The sequence below is a fragment of the Ranitomeya imitator genome, chromosome 1, assembly GCF_032444005.1.
Source record: "Ranitomeya imitator isolate aRanImi1 chromosome 1, aRanImi1.pri, whole genome shotgun sequence".
NCBI classification, from domain to species: Eukaryota; Metazoa; Chordata; class Amphibia; order Anura; family Dendrobatidae; genus Ranitomeya; species Ranitomeya imitator.
In genome coordinates this window covers 507354391-507371812 of record NC_091282.1, presented here as the reverse complement: position 1 = coordinate 507371812, position 17422 = coordinate 507354391, and the positions used below count along the sequence as shown (strand labels likewise).

The window sequence follows — 17422 nt, the reverse complement described above, 5'->3', positions numbered from 1 at the left end:
GGTCTAAACCACACTTGTATGTGTAAAAACCACATGGAAAAAATGATGCTTTATGAGGTGCAGGATACACTCTGTCACAATTAATTCACTGTAAAAGCCACACACTTTGTGCATTTATTTATTATGCTTACTTATATACTGCAGTGCCATCATATTCTGCAGCATTTTACAATTATTGTAATCATTGCCCCAATGGGGTTCACCATTGAAATTCCCCATCAGTATATCTTTGGAGTATGGGAGGAAATTGGAGAACCTGGCGTAAAGCCCCCAAAACACGGGGAGAACATACAACCTCATTGCAGATATGGTCTTTGATGAGATTTTAACCTGGGACCCACATCAGAAGTTACCAAGACTCTGAAATGTAGCTACTAAAATTTTTTTTTACCCCTATGAGTATGACATAGGGTAAGGGTTCACTACAGCCAAATCAGATATTGTTTTGTTTTTTTTTTTACTTGTGTTTTTGAAAAGTAGAAATGTTGAGCATTACAACCAAGCAGTGACAGTGACACTACAGGTATAAAATTGACATATAACAAAAAAAAAAAACAAGATAAAAAAAAAAATGTTTTATACAGAATAGCATGTTGATTCAATCAACATTTTAGTTTTAAAAGAAATACAGTGGCATGTAAAAGTTTGGGCACCCCAGGTCAAAATTACAATTAACTGTTTACAGCAACAGTAATTTTCACCAGGCGTGCCTAAACTTTTACATGCAACTGAAAAGAGGTTGACAACGCATGTTTTAGTATTCATTCATCCTTCATACATTACTGATTTCTACGCTAGCCTGAAAGTGAAATAATGGTGGATTTTGTGTTAAGCCAAGGGTTCATTATCTGAAGGGACGTGTCTGGATCTCCCCCAGCTGCATGTGTCAATTTATACATCAGTAGGAATGTTTCCATTAATAGTCACTCGTTGCCCATGGAAAGAACCTTTCCCTGTCTCCAGGCTAGAAGTCCAGCATTGTTCTTGATGAATCCAGTGCTTCTGAAAAGTGGTGTGTGCCCTACCACAAATCCTACTCTAGTCAGGGACTGGAGTTAGATTTGCAGCCTACGGTACACTGCAGCTTACCACGAATTTGACGAGCAGGGGTTGCCACACCACAGCTCCACCCAATTTATTGAAGCTGCGCAAAAAAGGCGTATGATCACCAAAATTTTAAAAATGTTAGCACTGCCTCGCAGTTTTACGACAAAGTTTTCCATGCCATAATTTTGGCATACAAGCCTTTATGAATCAGGCGCTGTTCAAATGTCCAATCCATTGCAAACTGAGCTAATGCAAAGTGGAATCGATTCATAAGAGACTTATTAAAGAAAAAAAAAAGTGAAAAATCTTAAAACAGTTTCCATTTTGCATCCATTTGTGAAGGATCCGCTTTTACTAGAGGTATCCTTTAATGTTCTGGGCATAGTCAGTGCTATAAAACAGATCTGTTAAAGGATGACCATCATTAGGTTCCGATTTCAACACACTTAAACAAGTGGATCCAGCGGCAAACTTTTTTTTTTTTTTGCTGAACAGAAAAAGTTGTGCAGACTTTGGCCCCCATTCATCAGTTGTTTACCACTGAAAACTGGCATTAAACACTTTTAAAAGTCACAACTTTTGTGCCACATGAGGTTGCGAAATTTTTTTTGCATCTTTTGGCGTTGTCATGCTAAAATTGGGGAACTGGGACAGAACAGAGGCAGATCGGGGCAACGCCTGCTTATATAATTCATGATAAGAAGTGGCGCATCTTATGACACAAATCTTTACTCCAGTCTCCGACCGGAGTAAGATTTGTGAGAGATGCAAACAGAGGCTCATGACACTTAAGACTTTCCTGATTTATTAGGGGTGCGTCTCTTAATGAATCAGACGCCTCTGACTCCAACACACCCCAACATCAAGAGCAGTATGAGCTACAACAGTTTTGATGAATAATGGACTGTGTGTTTTGATCCGCGTAAAAAAAAATATATAACAGCTTAAAAGGAGGCAAACGGAAGACAATTCATGATAATTTCCATTCAAATGAATTGTTCCCATACTGGAACATTTTATTTAAGTTTTTATGATTCCAAGAAGTATCCAAAAATCAGTACAAAATCTGCAAATCCCAGTTAGCTGGTTCCTGAGGATTTCACAGTTTTCTATGTAGTAAAGTGTGGACCCTCGATCTTCATATTTAAGATTTGACTGCAAGTAAAAGCCCCCAAACACATTAGAGGAAAGATGACCAAACCCGCTGATATTGGCAGTTTTGGGCAACCGTTAAATGTGTATGAGATGCCTATGAGTAAGGACATGAAGTCTGAAACGCGCCAGGAGTGCGGGGGGTGTTGCCCCTTGACAATTAATGACTAGTGATGAGCGAATATACTCGTTACTCGAGATTTCTGGAGAACGCTCGGGGGTCCTCCAAGTATTTTTTTGTGCTCTGAGATTTAGTTTTTCTTGCCGCAGCTGAATGATTTACATCTGTTAGCCAGCAGAAGTACATGTGGGGATTCCCTAGCAACCAGGCGACCCCCACATGTACTTATGCTGGCTAACAGATGTAAATCATTCAGCTGCGGCAAGAAAAACTAAATCACCGAGTACTAAAAAATACTCGGAGGACCCCCGAGCGTGCTCGAGAAATCTCGAGTAACGAGTATATTCGCTCATCACTATTATTGACATGTATGTTTTTAATTTTTTTTTTTTTGGCTATGGATTAAATAAAAGAAAAATGTAAATTTTTATGGAAATCACCTGGTGCTGTTTTTTTTCTTCTTTGCCCGTTAAATCTGCATGGGGTCTTCCCCATAGATAATTTTTTGGGGAAAATATGGTCCAGCTTGCAGAATTTCAACGTCTGATCAATTTATTCTTCCTGAAGATACGCATCTGCCATGACAGTCTGGCAGTGGCTCTTTCTTGGAAAACACAGGAGGACACAGCGAAGCCCAAAATTTGTGTGTATGGTGGAGTCGGCAGAGATGGCTGTCAGCCAGAAGACTGTTCGGCCAACTGCCATCTAATGTGTCAAATCATCCTGAACAGGCAGATGTCTCCAATGGCTCAATGGTTGACACATATAGTAATTCACTCCAAGACACAAAATAGTCTCCTTTATCCGACTACTTCAGATTTCTTGTTCGTCACAGAGAGAATGAGACACAAGAAGAATTTCCCTTCCCTTTTAAAATATAGGCTCTCAGGCATGACGTGGTTATTCTTGCTGTAGCAGAAAAATAATGGAGTCGTGCACATAATGGGTGATCTATACAAGAAGGCTTCACGCAGAAGGTAAAATGCTATATGACATTAAGGAGTGCTGACCTATACACAAGACATCATGCTCAAGGAAAACATTAAAGGTCCATTATGAGCCGGATGCTGCTGAACTAACACACGAACTTGGTCATTGTCTTACCGGCAGCACTTCAGGTCAAGTCATCCGGAACTTGGTAAAACTTTGCTCAGGTAACACTACCAACATGTGAATAGTATACGCTGCGTGCACTGCCACACAACTGATCTTCCTCCAATAACCTATTAAATAAGACAATTTGTAGACTCCTTCACTATTTAGATCCAGGGGGAATTCTTGGCATCACTTTCTGCTATGATTTAAGTCAAAATCTTCAACAAATACACCAGGAATGAAACATGGCAGCCAAAAAAACCTACACTTCAATGTAGAGTTAGGAATGGTTAAACCACACATAGAGACCTCTAACAAACCAGAAGAGTTTCACGTCGGCCCACCCTTATAGAGCCCAGAATATATGACACAATATCCAGTCACCAGAAAGTGATTCAAGGGCTTCTGTTTAGTCTGAAACCGGCACGGTCATCAACAGTCAGGCATTACGTACAAGAATGGAACAGAACAGCCTTGTACTCCTTTACACAATTCAATAAACCACATATTGTGCATGTGCTGCGCCAAAAACAATGGCCATCACATCACTCCAGAAGACAAAGCTGGCGAGAAGGCACATTGACGTGGAAGCCGGGTCAGATGGTAAATCAAGAAGAAGAAGAATTTAAAGAAACCTCCCTCATCAGAGACGAGCCCCCAGCTTCCCCTTCTCAACCCCTCACTACAGCACAGCTAAACAGTAAAACTTCACATGAAGAGAAGAAAACTTATACATTGAGCTACTATTGATAACGGCTAAGAAAGTGACCCCCAAAAAAGTGCCTCTATCTGCCGCAGTGCCAACCTTCACTTACTGTCAGCCACAGAGACTGAGCACCAGCCAAAGCCCCCCATGATTGAGAGCTCCCAGCTGAATACCATCAGGGCAGGGTGCAGAGAAAATGGGGCCTGGCATCAGGCACTCGATGAATGGTCAGGGCATAGTTGGCGTCCTATGTACCAATGCCTTTGGGTCACAATCGTCACATATTACTGTATTTATGAAGTGGCCTAGACTTTTATAAAATCTTCTGTCGCCAACTGTAGTCTCTTTTATAGCTGAAGTATTTCCAAAAAAAAGAAGTGAATTAGGGAGGTGCTAGTTAAGCAAAGACGCCTAACTTTCAGCACTACAGTAAATGGTTGCCGATCAGCTATTTTTTAGCGGATCATTGGTCATTTAATAGCTTCTTCACACAGGAAGACCATGCTTCAGATGTGCACTTAAGGGTCTGTAATAGAACAGTCAGCGAGTATAGGCTTCCATTATACTCAGAAGCACAAGTCCTGCTTACTCAGAACTACGTGCTGCTGAGCACAATGATCTTTTGGGCAAACCTAAAGATCATTTTACCTGACGAGTGAGCGGTCTCCTTGTTCGTCAGGTGATCGTTAGCTTGTTTAGACTGTATGATTATTGATAACCAACATTTCTAATAATGCTTGTTGAAGGGAATCTAACAGCAGGATTCCACTTTTCAAACTACTTATATGCGCATATAGATCTTTCACAGACAAGTCCAGATACACTTTTACATGGCCGGTCCGTTCTTCTGTTACTAAGAAATCAGCATTTTAATTCATATGCAAATGAGGCTGTAGATCTGAAGCCTCTGTCATTCCAGCTCTATCCCACATCCAGTGGTGCCTCTTGACTGACGGCTCCTTTGCCTGAAGTCACACAGCATAAAAGCTGCCAGTGAAGCAACAAGAGGCAGCGCCGGGCCGGGAAGAGAGCTGGAGTGACCAAGGCTTCAGATCTACAAATAGATAGTCAGCCTCATAATGCGGATTTCTCAGTAATGGAGGAAGGGACCGGCCATGTAAAGGTGTTGCTGGACTTGTCTTTGAAAGATCTACGTGCACACATCATACATAAAATCCATTGGTTATATTTTTTAATTTAAGAATAACTAAGAGGACACAATATTCTCGGTTAAAACATACATGTATATATATATATATATATATATATATATATATATATATATGTGTATATGTGTGTGTATGTATATGTGTGTGTATGTATATGTGTGTGTATGTATATGTGTGTGTATGTATATGTGTGTGTATGTATATGTGTGTGTATGTATATGTGTGTGTATGTATATGTGTGTGTGTATGTATATGTGTGTGTGTGTGTGTGTGTGTGTGTGTGTGTGTGTGTGTGTGTGTGTGTGTGTGTGTGTGTGTGTGTGTATGTATATATACTTCATCACCATGAAGGAGGAAGAGAAAACATATATCTTGCTGGGAGAAGAAGAGAAAGCAGTGGAGATAGCAGCGCGGTATGTGAGCGAATGTCATAGACTGCGAGAAAGAGAACTATGATGCCATGGACTATAGCCCCCAACCTGGACCTGCCCCATCCACCTCCCCTATGCCATGGACTATAGCCCCCACAATGGACCTGCCCCATCCACCTCCCCTATGCCATGGACTATAGCCCCCAACCTGAACCTGCCCCATCCACCTCCCCTATGCCATGGACTATAGCCCCCAACCTGGACCTGCCCCATCCACCTCCCCTATGCCATGGACTATAGCCCCCACAATGGACCTGCCCCATCCACCTCCCCTATGCCATGGACTATAGCCCCCAACCTGAACCTGCCCCATCCACCTCCCCTATGCCATGGACTATAGCCCCCAACCTGGATCTGCCCCATCCACCTCCCCCCACAGCTCCTACCCAACATCCCCTCAGTCCCTATCCCTATTGCCTCTATACACTTGCTTTGGCAAAACTGATGTGTATTTGGTCCTGCCAATAAAGCTTCTTTGAATCTTGAATCTATATATATATATATATATATATATATATATATATATATATATATATATATATGAGTGTGTGTGTGTGAGTGTGTGTGTGTGTGTGTGTATGTGTATGTATATATGTGTGTGTGTGTGTGTGTGTGTGTGTGTGTGTGTGTGTGTGTGTGTGTGTGTGTGTGTGTGTATACACACACACACACATATATATAATACTGTAAAAGGCAAATATCCAGAACAAGCATTTTGGATCATCCTACCCAGGGCGTTTTCCCAGAACTCGGTGTTACAGAGGAGAAAAACAATGAAGTTACATTTTGGCCTCAGGAAAGTTTACGCTTCAGTTTTTCCTACTGAGCAGCATAACCTTATATTGTGGTGACATCACTTGGTCTTCGAGAATCATCTATGAGTGAAGCCACTCTTATGTTATGGGCAGCCATCAGCGGCACAGCTGTTCACTAGTCAGGCAAGGGGACATTAGTTTGTTTACTCTGACTAAATGAGGCAGGCAGACCATGGGTGGCCAGTTCACTAAGTAAAGGCCCTACTAAAGGCAAGGGTCACGTTGTAGGCTTGATGGCCGAATGGCTCTATGCTACAACTTTACCAAATGTATACAAATATTGGAATTCTTTTTAAGCTATGAGGGATTCTGTGAGAATAGGAGATGGGTCAATGCCACTGTTCGGGAACAGGTACTGTGTTTATCTTCTTGCCATGGTTTTTTTTTCTCCAGGAAAAGCAAATCTTATCCTATATTTAACTAAATAAAAAGGTCATGCTATTTTGGGTAGTTCCTAATCAGAATATTCTTATATATGTCCTATATGAAGAACTGGGGAATGGCCTATATAGCTGCTCCCTAATAAATTATTTTAAGATGTAAGAATTTGTACTTTATTTTTAACATTTACTTCCTGTAGGAAAGTGAACATTTCTGGCAGTGGTCTATCTCTTCCAAAAAGACTGTCAGTCCAAAATTAGACATGTTGTATCCTTATCTCCTCCATCATCTGTTGTGGGTCCATCGTACACACTAGACTGTCCGCCGAATCTATTAATATCAGGATGTCTTTACCCTGGACTCTTCAAGTTCTACAATATTCAGTGTATATATACCGTAACTTAGAATAAAACCGGATGTCCAGAAACACTGCAATAAGTAAATAATTAGAAACAAGTAGAAATATAGGGCACCCTGATGACTTTTTTTGGATCTAAAAAGTAAAAAAAAACATTCCACCACAACAAGGTATACTCCAATCAGGATGGTCCCCAATTCTAATATCTCATCTATGCGCCAACCTGTCCTCAAAACAGACGGGGGGGGGGGAGGGAAGAGGAACTGTGCTTGACACCTACCCATGGAACGCTGAGTAGATAAGGTGCCCACGAACGAGCTCGGCTAAGTCATTATCTGAGCATGCTCTTGTGCTAAGTGCCTTTAGCGTGCTCAAAAAATATGTTCAAGTCCCCACGGCTGCATGTCTCACGGCTGTTCGACACTTGGAGGTATTGCCTGTTAGATATGTAATCCCTGCACGTGTTGCGGCTATCGAACAGCCGCGAGGCATGCTACGGGGACTCATGCATACTATTTGAGCATCTGAAGTCACTTGGCTGCCGATCATCCAATGAATGAGCAATTCCCTCCTTCATTGGGTGAAGTAATGATCGTTCATGTTGGCGACTCATCCTGTGTAAAGAGGACCTGTGCTGCCAAGAACAATGGCAGCCTATGCGCACTGCACAACCTCTTACAGATCATTCAGTGGGTATCATTTAGCGCAGTATGCCAGGGTAAGTAGGCTTTTAAACAACTGCCGTTCGGTAAATATTTATCAATTTGTGGTCGTTTCGTGCCATCGGCCGGTACGTGGGAATGGACCTTTAGTGACTGATCTACAGCTCTGCTCTTTGGCCTGTGTAAGCAGGCCAGTAAGTGAATACTAAACGATGTATATAGTTGGTCGCTGCTCATTAATGGTGTATTGTATGGTGTATTGAAATCGACATGTCGAAATGCTCCATAACTCCTGCACTACATAAAGTTCTCGAATTTAGCAATTATAGGAGAGTCCATAATCGGAGAACCCCTTCTTCACTATTCGCTACCCACATCCAGCTAGGAGGTCAAAACACATACCCTCTTATATCTTCTCATCTGAGTGACTTTGAAAAATGAGTGACTATAAGAATGTTATCTGTCGCTTTATATGTATGACTAATGGTGATGGATCAGGCAAGACGCCAATACATTTCGTAACTCCAAGTAACTGCTGTCGGAGTAGCCAGGTGAGGCGTGCATCTCCTCTATGTATGGTTAATGCCCTCTCTTTTGGAGTAAAGCTAAAACATCAAAGTGATTAAGAACGTCAGAGTCTGGTGCCTGACAAGTCGTAAATCTGGAAGAAAAAACTGTGTTCTCCATGAGTTGGCAATAAAAGGGCACTGGATCAGCTGTGTAAACCCACCTACACGTTTATTTTGGAAGTCTAAGGCTCCTTGAAAAGAAACAGAGGGCACTGTGATCGGGTAATACATGGATCTCCGAATTGTTCCTTTTGTTAAGAAGACATTACCTGAGACGGAGACATCATGCCAATCGGGTCAGTAACAAATTCAGAAAGTGTAGCCATCTTGGGGCAGCAGGATGGATCTTGTCACACGTTGTCAGTCCAATGATGTCAAATCTCAGTCATCCTGGCAGGAAACTGTAGAAAAAGCACACATAGAATTACTTACACTTGGCTAAAACAGGAAAAACTGCTTTCCAGAAACCTGTCAGTTTTTGAGGTGTAAAAGCTCTGAGAAGAATATCAAACCTAAAAAAGCAAAATGGAAAGAATACAGCTTTTAGTCTCCACAGGCGGTTCTCAGTCGTTCCAGTGATCAGCCGATTGTCAAGCGTCAATCCCTGGCCATCAGCGGTTACCACCACGGGAGATTTATAGGCTTAGGTAATGCACGGCCATTACACAGCGAGTGACACTTCTTGTTTCGATGGCTCTCTATATGATCAATGGGGCATAAGGACTGGTGTTGTCCAGTCTGGATATTTAGTGGGTCGGTGTCAGCGGCCTCTACACGTTAGCTGGAGCTGCACAATGACACGCCTTTCAATATGTCCAAATCTAGCTGCCACTGGAGATTAGAACATGGGTGGGAGTGCAGGGTGTCGGACCCCCACCATTCTGATATTGATGACCATCATTGTCAAATGACTGGTGTATAATTTCCGAGTACACGTAAAGTCCCTTTCTGGACAAGCAGGGCTCAGACAGCACGGATTCTACTTTTGGATGCGTAAAACCTGCTTAATCTCTCAATATCCTAGATATGAACCAAGAACAGGAGAGATAGGGATCTATCCCTGCTTACTGTTTTGTGAGGAGGCGTCCACTGAATCTGGTTATTATCCGCTAGGACAAGGCAGCTATTTATCAAGACGCTCATTGATGTCTGCTATTTATCTCTCCAGGGAGCAACTACTTTATATTCCCCAAAGAAGAAAATAGAGCTGACCTATCAGTAGGATATTTAACAATGGCCTGCGACTCCGACACCTAGATGTGAACACACCTGAAGCTGTCCATACAATGGGGCAGATATAATAGGACTGGTATACTGCCCTAATGTGTGCCAGTGGGTATTTACCGACTAGGATGTCCTATGTCCTCCAACAAGACTGACGCCAGGTAGGGGATAAGCTACTGAACTACGCCGCGCACAAGCACCAGATTATTGTCATATCATATGAATATGTACAGATTATAAAAAAAAATTAAAAAAAACGTCCACCACTCCATAACAAACGAACATTAATAATAATTAGTGGCAAGCGAGCGTGCTGGGATAAGGAGTAATCCAAACATGCTCGTGTGCTAATAGAGTATCTTCAGCGTGCTAGGTTTGAGTCCCTGTGGATGTTCCATGAATGTGTTGGGACTCGAACATATTATTTGTACTCTCCGAAGATACTCAGTTAGCACCTGAGCATGATCAGATAACACCTTATCAGAGGACGCTCGCTTATCACTAATAATGTGTAACGTGAATATCTACATTTGAAATTGAAAGTGCAGATGTGACCCCCCAAAGCCGAACCTACACAGTACCCACTGATGGGGTGATCCAGAGGCCATTCCTGCATCTGGCACGTACAAGACCTGGGCAGTGGCTATAACATCTGTACGTGGCAGCTTTGTAGCAAAAACCTCTGTGGCTGAAAAAATGGGACAAACATCTGGATAGGGTTTTTTCGGCATGTCCATGGAGTTTTACAACCCCATTCTGATGTATGGAATAGTTGCGGAATTTTCTAAAACAAGCCTGATGTGTGTGACCATTGTCCCAGTGTAAGGCCTCATTCAGACGTCAGGCCATCATGCAGATTTCCATCAGAGCTTGGTTCGAGCTTCATCGATTTTTTTTCACACTGAGGAGAAAAGAATAAATATTTCTCGGACCCATAGACAGACTGATCAGTATCAGACATGTCTTCATGATTTGGAGGAAAACATCCGACACGTGAACAGCCCATAGACCGCCATAGGAACGAGCGCTATCGGTGAACAACATGAATAGCACTAGTGAACAAGTCTCGTTCACACAATCAGATCTGAGTACGGGCCATGAAAAACAAACAAACAGATCAATGTTATTCAGTGGGGCAGTGCAGATGAGAGATTTTTTTCCCCTGATCAAATCAACAAGTGGAGAAAAAAAATAAAATTTAAAAAAAAAAAAAAAAAAAATCACAGCTTCTTCTGTAAATTGGATGATGCTCGCCCATTAAAGCCTATGGGTGTGTAAAAAAATCTAGGCTACCATAGGGAACCACAGTACGGCATCCGATTTTTATGGGTCCATAACAGAGGAAACTGGGAATCGTCCTGTAAATGATTAATAGCTGCTGTAAAAAATGGATCACGAGTGAGGAAAAAATAATAATCAGCGTTTTCTGGATGAATGATTCTTAATAAGCTGGTGTGAAACTTCCTACAAAGGGCAATAACCAGGGTAATACACTGCGGAATTGGTGGTTATTTCTGAAACTTTACCACATTTGCCACAAGCCTATGTTGATGCAAATTTTGCATCACAAAATGCAAAGTCTATGACAATTAGGCACAAACACGACACATCGCGGGATTTAAAAACGAACCACGGGTCGATTCATGCTAGGAAAGCTGGCGGAAAGTGTAGATGGCATTCGCAAACCATCACTGAGCTTGTTAGTTCCGCATGGGATTCCTGCGCTGTGCGCGCCCACCCTAGGAAATGGCGGAATCTGAAAGCTCCTCATCAGTTTGTGTGTGTGGGGACGGAAATCGCAAAATGCATTACATTTATGACATCTCATTCACACAGTGGATCTTTCAGAATGCAGCAGTCCAGTTGTTTCAGAGATTTTACTAAATAAATAATTATATATATAATTAATACATCTACTTACTAGAGAGCAGCAGGTGAGAACACTTACTAGTAACCCAGTGATAAGTACAGAAGACTAAAGTAATGCGAAATTTTATGTAAGTGGTCACAACACATTGTATAAACACTAGCTTACTATATAATAATAATAATAATAATAATAATAATAATAATAATAATAATAATAATAAGAATAATAAGAATAAGTTGACGACGGTGGAATAACAATATAGTGCTTTGTTCCAAAGCACTATAATAATAATAATACAGAAGACCCCCAATTCCAGAAGCCCCCAATCACAGGGCTGCCCTGCTACTGCTACAGGACCCTTACATACCACAGGAGCGCACATCCCGATGTCCAGCCTTGGACTCCAGCTCATGCCAAAGCGCGCAGGGCAGCCCGGCTTCCATCCATGTCGGGACAGGGCTCATAGCAGGACACTAGGACAGCGACAGGAGCAGTGGTGTGCCGGCAGTGCGAGCTCCGGAGCCAGCGGGGACCATGACTCGGGCTCCAGGCGAGCTCCGCACTACACACCGGCGAGCTCCGCACTACACACCGGCGAGCTCCGCACTACACACCGGCGAGCTCCGCACTACACACCGGCGAGCTCAGCACTTCACAAGCTCACACGCTGCACAGGAGGCGCGGCAGCCGGCGAGCCTCTGCACACTGACCAATGGGGAGACTGCTCTCCGGGCGGCGCACACTCGGCTGTGGTCAGCTGGAAGCAAGAGGGAAAGCGCGAGCTGAGGGCCACATGCCTGGAGCCACAGCCGAGGTAGCCATAAAGCAGGCAGCTATGTGGCAGCTCTCACAGCCATCGTGTGTAACTCTGTCACCTGCCCAAGTGGGCTTAGTATACAAGAGGTAGTAATGGCCGACTCTGTAACAGCTTGGCTGAATGATTTCTTCGGTACACATATCCTATATAGAGTCGGCCATTACTACCGCGCTCTCGCCCGATCTCTCTCCCTCACCATCTCCCTCTCTCCCCCCATCTCTCTCTCCCCATCTCTCTCTCCCCCATCTCTCTCTCCCCATCTCTCTCCCCCCATCTCTCTCCCCCCATCTCTCTCCCCCCATCTCTCTCCCCCATCTCTCTCCCCCCATCTCTCTCTCCCCCATCTCTCTCCCCCATCTCTCTCCCCCCATCTCTCTCTCCCCCATCTCTCTCCCCCATCTCTCTCTCCCCATCTCTCTCCCCCCATCTCTCTCCCCCATCTCTCTCCCCCCATCTCTCTCTCCCCCATCTCTCTCCCCCCATCTCTCTCTCCCCCATCTCTCTCCCCCATCTCTCTCCCCCCATCTCTCTCTCCCCCATCTCTCTCCCCCATCTCTCTCTCCCCATCTCTCTCCCCCCATCTCTCTCCCCCATCTCTCTCCCCCCATCTCTCTCTCCCCCATCTCTCTCCCCCATCTCTCTCTCCCCATCTCTCTCCCCCCATCTCTCTCCCCCATCTCTCTCCCCCCATCTCTCTCTCCCCCATCTCTCTCCCCCATCTCTCTCCCCCATCTCTCTCCCCCATCTCTCTCCCCCATCTCTCTCCCCCATCTCTCTCTCCCCCATCTCTCTCTCCCCCATCTCTCTCCCCCCATCTCTCTCTCTTCCCCATCTCTCTTCCCCATCTCTCTTCCCCATCTCTCTCTCCCCATCTCTCTCTCCCCATCTCTCTCTCTTCCCTATCTCTCTCTCCCCATCTCTCTCTCCCCCATCTCTCTCTCCCCATCTCTCTCTCCCCCATCTCTCTCTCCCCCATCTCTCTCTCCCCATCTCTCTCTGCCCCATCTCTCTCTCCCCATCTCTCTCTCCCCATCTCTCTCTCCCCATCTCTCTCTCCCCATCTCTCTCTCCCCATCTCTCTTCCCCATCTCTCTCCCCCATCTCTCTCTCCCCATCTCTCTCCCCCCATCTCTCTCCCCCCATCTCTCTCCCCCCATCTCTCTCCCCCATCTCTCTCCCCCCATCTCTCTCTCCCCCATCTCTCTCCCCCATCTCTCTCCCCCCATCTCTCTCTCCCCATCTCTCTCCCCCATCTCTCTCTCCCCATCTCTCTCTCCCCATCTCTCTCTCCCCCATCTCTCTCTCCCCCATCTCTCTCCCCCATCTCTCTCCCCCCATCTCTCTCTCCCCATCTCTCTCCCCCATCTCTCTCTCCCCATCTCTCTCTCCCCATCTCTCTCTCCCCCATCTCTCTCTCCCCATCTCTCTCTCCCCCATCTCTCTCTCCCCATCTCTCTCCCCCCATCTCTCTCTCCCCATCTCTCTCTCCCCCATCTCTCTCTCCCCATCTCTCTCCCCCCATCTCTCTCCCCCCATCTCTCTCCCCCCATCTCTCTCCCCCATCTCTCTCCCCCCATCTCTCTCTCCCCCATCTCTCTCCCCCATCTCTCTCCCCCCATCTCTCTCTCCCCCATCTCTCTCCCCCATCTCTCTCTCCCCATCTCTCTCCCCCCATCTCTCTCCCCCATCTCTCTCCCCCCATCTCTCTCTCCCCCATCTCTCTCCCCCATCTCTCTCCCCCATCTCTCTCCCCCATCTCTCTCCCCCATCTCTCTCTCCCCCATCTCTCTCTCCCCATCTCTCTCCCCCCATCTCTCTCTCTTCCCCATCTCTCTTCCCCATCTCTCTCTCCCCATCTCTCTCTCCCCATCTCTCTCTCCCCATCTCTCTCTCTTCCCTATCTCTCTCTCCCCATCTCTCTCTCCCCCATCTCTCTCTCCCCCATCTCTCTCTCCCCCATCTCTCTCTCCCCATCTCTCTCTGCCCCATCTCTCTCTCCCCATCTCTCTCTCCCCATCTCTCTCTCCCCATCTCTCTCTCCCCATCTCTCTTCCCCATCTCTCTCTCCCCATCTCTCTCTCTTCCCCATCTCTCTCTCCCCCATCTCTCTCTCCCCCATCTCTCTCTCCCCATCTCTCTCTCCCCATCTCTCTCTCCCCATCTCTCTTCCCCATCTCTCTCTCCCCATCTCTCTCTCCCCCATCTCTCTCTCCCCATCTCTCTCTCCCCCATCTCTCTCTCCCCATCTCTCTCCCCCCCATCTCTCTCTCCCCATCTCTCTCTCCCCCATCTCTCTCTCCCCATCTCTCTCTCCCCCATCTCTCTCTCCCCATCTCTCTCTCCCCCATCTCTCTCTCTTCCCAATCTCTCCCCATCTCTCTCTCCCATCTCTCTCTCCCCATCTCTCTCTCCCCCATCTCTCTCTCCCATCTCTCCCTCCCCATCTCTCCCCATCTCTCTCTCTCCCCATCTCTCTCTCCCCATTTCTCCCCCATCTCTCTCTCCATCTCTCTCTCCCATCTCCCCCCATCTCTCTCTCCCCATCTGTCTCTCATCTCTCTCTCCCCATCTCTCTCTCCCCATCTCTCTCATCTTTCTCTCCCTCATCTCTCTCCCCATCTCTCTCCCCATCTCTCTCTCCCCCATCTCTCTCCCCCCATCTCTCTCCCCCCCATCTCTCTCTCCCCATCTCTCTCTCCCCCATCTCTCTCTCCCCATCTCTCTCTCCCCCATCTCTCTCTCCCCATCTCTCTCTCCCCCATCTCTCTCTCTTCCCAATCTCTCCCCATCTCTCTCTCCCATCTCTCTCTCCCCATCTCTCTCTCCCCCATCTCTCTCTCCCATCTCTCCCTCCCCATCTCTCCCCATCTCTCTCTCTCCCCATCTCTCTCCCCATCTCTCTCTCCCCATTTCTCCCCCATCTCTCTCTCCATCTCTCTCTCCCATCTCCCCCCATCTCTCTCTCCCCATCTGTCTCTCATCTCTCTCTCCCCATCTCTCTCTCCCCATCTCTCTCATCTTTCTCTCCCCCATCTCTCTCCCCATCTCTCTCTCCCATCTCTCTCTCCCATCTCTCTCTCCCCATCTCTCTCTCTCCCATCTCTCCCCATCTCTCCCCATCTCTCTCTCCCCATCTCTCTCTCATCTCTCTCTCCCCATCTCTCTCCCCATCTCTCTCCCCATCTCTCTCATCTCTCTCTCTCTCCCCATCTCTCTCCCATCTCTCCCCATCTCTCTCCCCATCTGTCTCTCATCTCTCCCCATCTCTCTCTCCCCCATCTCTCTCCCCCCATCTCTCTCTCCCCCATCTCTCTCCCCCATCTCTCTCTCCCCATCTCTCTCCCCCCATCTCTCTCCCCCATCTCTCTCCCCCCATCTCTCTCTCCCCCATCTCTCTCCCCCCATCTCTCTCTCCCCCATCTCTCTCCCCCATCTCTCTCCCCCCATCTCTCTCTCCCCCATCTCTCTCCCCCATCTCTCTCTCCCCATCTCTCTCCCCCCATCTCTCTCCCCCATCTCTCTCCCCCCATCTCTCTCTCCCCCATCTCTCTCCCCCATCTCTCTCTCCCCATCTCTCTCCCCCCATCTCTCTCCCCCATCTCTCTCCCCCCATCTCTCTCTCCCCCATCTCTCTCCCCCATCTCTCTCCCCCATCTCTCTCCCCCATCTCTCTCCCCCATCTCTCTCTCCCCCATCTCTCTCTCCCCCATCTCTCTCCCCCCATCTCTCTCTCTTCCCCATCTCTCTTCCCCATCTCTCTTCCCCATCTCTCTCTCCCCATCTCTCTCTCCCCATCTCTCTCTCTTCCCTATCTCTCTCTCCCCATCTCTCTCTCCCCCATCTCTCTCTCCCCATCTCTCTCTCCCCCATCTCTCTCTCCCCCATCTCTCTCTCCCCATCTCTCTCTCCCCATCTCTCTCTCCCCATCTCTCTCTCCCCATCTCTCTCTCCCCATCTCTCTCTCCCCATCTCTCTCTCCCCATCTCTCTCCCCATCTCTCTCCCCCATCTCTCTCTCCCCATCTCTCTCCCCCCATCTCTCTCCCCCCATCTCTCTCCCCCCATCTCTCTCCCCCATCTCTCTCCCCCCATCTCTCTCTCCCCCATCTCTCTCCCCCATCTCTCTCCCCCCATCTCTCTCTCCCCATCTCTCTCCCCCATCTCTCTCTCCCCATCTCTCTCTCCCCATCTCTCTCTCCCCCATCTCTCTCTCCCCCATCTCTCTCCCCCATCTCTCTCCCCCCATCTCTCTCTCCCCATCTCTCTCCCCCATCTCTCTCTCCCCATCTCTCTCTCCCCATCTCTCTCTCCCCCATCTCTCTCTCCCCATCTCTCTCTCCCCCATCTCTCTCTCCCCATCTCTCTCCCCCCATCTCTCTCCCCCCATCTCTCTCTCCCCATCTCTCTCTCCCCCATCTCTCTCTCCCCATCTCTCTCCCCCCATCTCTCTCCCCCCATCTCTCTCCCCCCATCTCTCTCCCCCATCTCTCTCCCCCCATCTCTCTCTCCCCCATCTCTCTCCCCCATCTCTCTCCCCCCATCTCTCTCTCCCCCATCTCTCTCCCCCATCTCTCTCTCCCCATCTCTCTCCCCCCATCTCTCTCCCCCATCTCTCTCCCCCATCTCTCTCTCCCCCATCTCTCTCCCCCATCTCTCTCCCCCATCTCTCTCCCCCATCTCTCTCCCCCATCTCTCTCTCCCCCATCTCTCTCTCCCCATCTCTCTCCCCCCACTCTCTCTCTTCCCCATCTCTCTCCCCATCTCTCTCTCCCCATCTCTCTCTCCCCATCTCTCTCTCCCCATCTCTCTCTCTTCCCTATCTCTCTCTCCCCATCTCTCTCTCCCCCATCTCTCTCTCCCCCATCTCTCTCTCCCCCATCTCTCTCTCCCCATCTCTCTCTGCCCCATCTCTCTCTCCCCATCTCTCTCTCCCCATCTCTCTCTCCCCATCTCTCTCTCCCCATCTCTCTTCCCCATCTCTCTCTCCCCATCTCTCTCTCTTCCCC

General features: G+C 47.2%; 1 protein-coding gene across 1 annotated transcript in view; it reads right to left on the bottom strand.

Moving 5' to 3' along the window:
* LPAR1 (lysophosphatidic acid receptor 1) overlaps nt 1-17422 on the bottom strand; it is a 172129-nt gene that overhangs the window by 65014 nt on the left and 89693 nt on the right. The window contains exon 3 of the mRNA XM_069766542.1: nt 8776-8907. Coding sequence (XP_069622643.1) covers nt 8776-8832 — 57 coding nt within the window. The 5' untranslated portion in view covers nt 8833-8907. The remainder of the gene's footprint in view (nt 1-8775; nt 8908-17422) is intronic.